General features: G+C 47.9%; 2 protein-coding genes across 2 annotated transcripts; one reads left to right on the top strand and one right to left on the bottom strand.

Moving 5' to 3' along the window:
- Nucleotides 1-1,736: 1,736 nt before the first annotated feature.
- On the top strand, nucleotides 1,737-2,999 carry ASPGLDRAFT_50533 (S1 family peptidase). Its single transcript, XM_022547329.1, has one exon. The coding sequence runs from the start codon at nucleotides 1,951-1,953 to the stop codon at nucleotides 2,827-2,829; it is 879 nt and encodes a 292-aa protein (XP_022398172.1). The 5' UTR covers nucleotides 1,737-1,950; the 3' UTR covers nucleotides 2,830-2,999.
- A 284-nt stretch (nucleotides 3,000-3,283) lies between these two features.
- Nucleotides 3,284-4,039, bottom strand: ASPGLDRAFT_132647 (uncharacterized protein; the record flags this gene model as incomplete). The annotated part of the gene is made up of 3 exons (XM_022541135.1): nucleotides 3,284-3,577; nucleotides 3,635-3,854; nucleotides 3,903-4,039. The coding sequence occupies 3 exons, from the start codon at nucleotides 4,037-4,039 to the stop codon at nucleotides 3,284-3,286; spliced, it is 651 nt and encodes a 216-aa protein (XP_022398171.1).
- Between the last annotated feature and the right edge of the window lie 608 nt (nucleotides 4,040-4,647).

The following is a 4,647-nucleotide window of genomic DNA, read 5'->3' as shown; positions in this document are numbered from 1 at the left end:
TGTCATCATTCCCGTCAGGAACATAAGGGATTCGGTTGTCATCATTTCCATCAGGAACATAAGGGATTTGGTTGTCATCACCGTCAGATGGGCAGTTGTTGCAACATGGACATGTGATAGGCGGTGGTTGCGGTGGGTTCAACATGTGAGATGGTACCACTTCATATTCCATGGTCAAGAGACCAGGGACAGGTATAAGAGAACCACCTCCCGTAATAATCTGACAGCTTGGGACTTCCTGCGTCGTCCAAATGCTCCCCGAACAAGGAGTGCCGGAATCAGTCTTGTCCTTGCAAGCCAGAATACAGGAATCGGGATCCAAGGCCGTATGTATATCCCAAATCGACCCGCCCTGAAGCGCATGATCACAGTGGTAGGTGACCGCGAGGTCGGGAGGGAGGAACTTTTGCGGCGGATTGGCGGGGCAGTTCCAGCCGTAGTTATCTTGCGCGGTTGCCGGTATGGGTCTCTTGATAGTCATCACAAGTGCGGCTGTTTCGTCCGAGGAACCATTCCAGTTCTTGACCTTGTGGCACTCGTATTCAGTGCCAAAAATTTCACTCCATGTTGCAGCCTCACAGCTTGTGTCGGTTTCGCATGCTAACGCGCAGGCATCCGAGTTTTGGATATTGGGCACAGGAGTGAAGTCGGCGGTTGTTGGATAAGCACCACATTGGTAGGTGGCCTTTTTACCACCAGCAATGGGTCCTTCTTTATTATCGAAACGAGGGCATTTCTGCGCGTAGCTGGAGAAATTCGGGAGGTTCTGTGCCTTGGCGAGCAGGAGGAAGGATAGTGGCAGAAAGAAGGTTGGGGCCCTCATAGTGCGAATGATTCCGGCAATAACTGTAGATGAACAGATGTCAGTGTTTGTTTGACAGCTTTGAGCAGGTTGGATATTGTATGGACCCACCACTGAGAAGAGCTTAGTAGCTGTTAATTAGTAGTGTAGATACATGAGTTAAACTGATTTAAATATGTATTTCGAGTGAAATTGCTGCCTTCTTGGTCTTTTTCACTGTTCAAGTAAAAAGTACAGAGAAAAACCCTTGACCTCCTTCTCCACCTGCTGAGAAGGCTGTCTGTATCCATTACTTTGTGAAATCCTGTAGTAAAGCCCAAGAGAGCAGAAATTGCCGATCATTTATTCAGCCGTAAGATACTAACTGCAGCTGTTCATATGATACGGCCTTAAACTCGAGGAATGCATATGCGGAGTCTATCAAAGTACTACGTAGCATCAACTGCAAAAGACAAGGCCCACTGTATTGAATACATATGCAATACTAGTTCAATTCTGCAGGATAAAATACGCTAAGTGCCCGCGCTACGAGACCCAGTTATTGAATCTGCAGGTTTTAATTGCAGGAGCTGAGGTTTTAATTGCGGGAGCTGAGGTTTTAGCGCCATTCTTGCTGCAATGCAAGCTATACAACAGCTGACACATCATAATGCACGATGAACTTTGCGGCGGCGAACTTGCAAGTGGGCCAGCAACGCTGTCTATGCAGTGACAATTTTTATGACCAGGGATGTCTCAACTGCTGTTCTTCAGCTGGGTGGATCCTAGTGGAAGTACTCTGTATTGTACAGAGCATAGTCTCAATGCAATACAGGATCTTTGGAGTTTGAATGTTCATGACAAATACTGATATGTATACCGCATTTCTTCTCGTCACAGTAGAAAGAACCGGATGCCGAGCATTTCACACAGCAAATTAAGGGATTGGCCCGACCCTGTGTGGGACTGGATATGAGTGGCTATATTCAGCTGGACTAAATCAGTATTGGGGAAGGTATGCAATCCAACCTGTGACTTCTTTTGTTATATCACCATACATGGTTGTACTGCCATCGTTTTTATAATCTGATTATCCACAGCCTTGAATGATTCCAACATATCTACCAACTTATCTCAATCAGTGACTTTTCTTCACTCCTGCCATAGCAATGGCTTGGTCTCAATTGTTCCTCCTTGCCATCACGGCACTCTCATTTTTCAATCCGGTGTTTGCCATCTACCAAGGCACACACAGCAACTGCGGCGAACACCCCTACGCAGTTCATATCGAACACCACAGCTACGACGATAATGGCGCCAGTTATTCCTGTGGCGGCACCATAATCACCCCGCGACATATCCTCACGGCCTCACACTGCGTACTTCACGCATTCGGAGCTTCCGCAGCCAAAGCGCAGGAAAGGAACATGCGAGTCCACCTACTCAGGTGTGAAAACAACCGTCTTGTCAAGACGGGGAGACTATACCCCACCAAGGAGATTCACCTTAGGGAGGAGTATCTCACCCAGCCTACCCCGGAGTACGATATCGCTGTGATCGAACTTGAGCAAGAAATCAAATACCACCCGTTCCTTTCGAGCTCGGCATTCCTACCTACCTATGAAGGTCCCGTCCAGTCTCGGTGGGAAGACAATAAGCAGCTCACGCTTATCGGCTCCGGCACGATTAGTTCGTCACCCGCTGATTTAAGCGATCACCTTCGACAGGTCCGGGCCGCAGTCATCGATAAATCAGAGTGTGGACATCGATCAGACGCTGCATGGGGTTATCCAGGGTCCATGAGTCAGATGCAAACGGATAAATTCTTCTGCGCTATCGACCGGGTGACGCTTGGGGGCGCCTGCTCTGGGGATTCCGGCTCGGGGTCTCATGAGTATACAAACAGGAAGAAGAAGGTTGTTGGCGTTGTGGCTGCGGGTCCTGTGTACTGCTCGCAGCCAAATCACTACAATGCTTATACCAGTGCCAGTGCTTATCTCGGATGGATTAAGAGTGTTGTGACTCCCTACCAGCTTAAGCAATTTTAGATGCTTGGTGTTAGGAGAGAGTATCACGTGGTATATGTCTATGGCGATACTTTGAGACCAAATCTGTAGATACAATGAAAAATTCAGGTAGTGTGATGGATACTTTGTTAAGATTTGTTATCTGTATCAAGAAATCCAAATGGAGTAGGGCATAGTACTGTCGATGTCTGGGTAAGCCTTTGCAAGTCTTGAGCGAGAAGCTCGAAGACCATGAGATGAGATTTTGTGTCGACCTTGCAAAAGTGATCCAGCAAAAATGATCCAGTAGACCTTTCAATCAGATATTCAAAACGTGCATCATAGCTTGCGTACTCTACACATGTTGACTGAGGTTTCAACAAACGTAAGACGAATGATATTCAATTTTCTCTTCACAAGCATCACTCAACTCCAACCAAACACATCCACTCAACTCCACGGCCCCTGGTATACATATTCAAAAATCACCTAACATCTAAACAGAAGTTCCTTGAAAATCACTTCCCTGGGAAACACAGCCACAGCTACTTTTTTCATCACCACATGCCCCAGAACAACCCATAGAGTGAGCACTCTGGAAGCCCCATGCGTCAAGCTGAGGCTCGCCGTGGTGGTTACTGTAGTAGCACGTCTTGCTGTTGGTGTGGTAGTCGACACTGTGGCATGGAATAAACTTGGAGCAGGCATCCATGCAGTCCTTGAAGGTTTCCTGAGTGTCCTCGTAGAGAACCGTGGTTCCGTGGCGCTTTGCGCAGTCCATATGGAAGAGCTAGAGATATGGTTAGTGTTGTGCACCGGGTCATTCTCTCTGAATGGAGTTACTCACTTCGCCGCCTTTGCTCTTGTACTGCTGACCATCAGAAAAGGGACACTCTGTGGCGCATGCGACAGTTGCAACATCGGGGGAATCGATCGCTGGAGGAGCGGTGATGTATGCGTAGTCATGAGTATCATCTCCACACTTGAATGTTTGGTGTCCGCCAGTGTTGTAAAGCTTGCAGGTTCCTCGGGCATCCACGCGATTAGCGCGTGCGGAGTAGACATAACTTGGAAATATTAGTGAGTGTATTGTTGTAAATTGCGAGCGATATTACCTCTGGCAGCCACTTGTGGAGCTGCATGTTGTGGCACATTCTTTGAAACTTGATACTATTGACTTGGTATTGGGGATTTCACTGTTATCTGGGTTATGAGTGCAGCAGAGCAGGGTAAAATAAGAGCCATCATCCATGGAAAACAGATTGCCATTGTCTATACACAAATATCAGCAACTACCTTCAAATAATCCAAAAGTACAGAGACATGCTTACCATCAGGACACTGTGGGTTGTCAACAACCAGCGCATTGGGCTTGGGCTGAGCCAAACGCTGAGTCACGGGAGGGCAAGTCCGCGGGACACGCTGCTGTGTAGCCCGCCACTGGTGGTGGCCATTGCTTGCAGCGCCTGGGAAATACTGCGGTCCTTTCAAATAACACACCCGGGAAGAATGGTCCCAATCAGCTCCCTGGCACTGGTCGTCCTGTGCGCAAAGGTCTGCACATTGCTTCAGGTTGCTGGTCGGGGCTGATGAACGGTCTCCAATATAAGCCCCATAGTTGCATCTAAGCTCGAAGGTCACAGTGCCACTAATTATGTGTTAATATGAATGATCACTTGTACTTTCCGGCTCTTGCACTTACATTGTATAGGACTCCCTGTCGTTTACATCACACTGGTAGTCTGGCAGGTTCTGTGATACAGCACCACTGTCTTCAGGGACATGCGGGATAGTGTTTTCTCCACCGGCTTCGGGGACGTGAGGAATTTGATTCTCTTCACCTTCAGGGACTTGGGGGAT

Source organism: Aspergillus glaucus (assembly GCF_001890805.1).
Source record: "Aspergillus glaucus CBS 516.65 unplaced genomic scaffold ASPGLscaffold_19, whole genome shotgun sequence".
In the NCBI taxonomy this organism is placed as follows: Eukaryota; Fungi; Ascomycota; class Eurotiomycetes; order Eurotiales; family Aspergillaceae; genus Aspergillus; species Aspergillus glaucus.
Note: the sequence above shows the minus strand (reverse complement) of the source record. Positions and strands in the feature narration are given on the sequence as shown.

Excerpts from the sequence above, each read along its gene's own strand:
- ASPGLDRAFT_50533 (XM_022547329.1), top strand. The coding sequence starts at position 1,951 with ATGGCTTGGTCTCAATTGTTCCTCCTTGCCATCACGGCACTCTCATTT.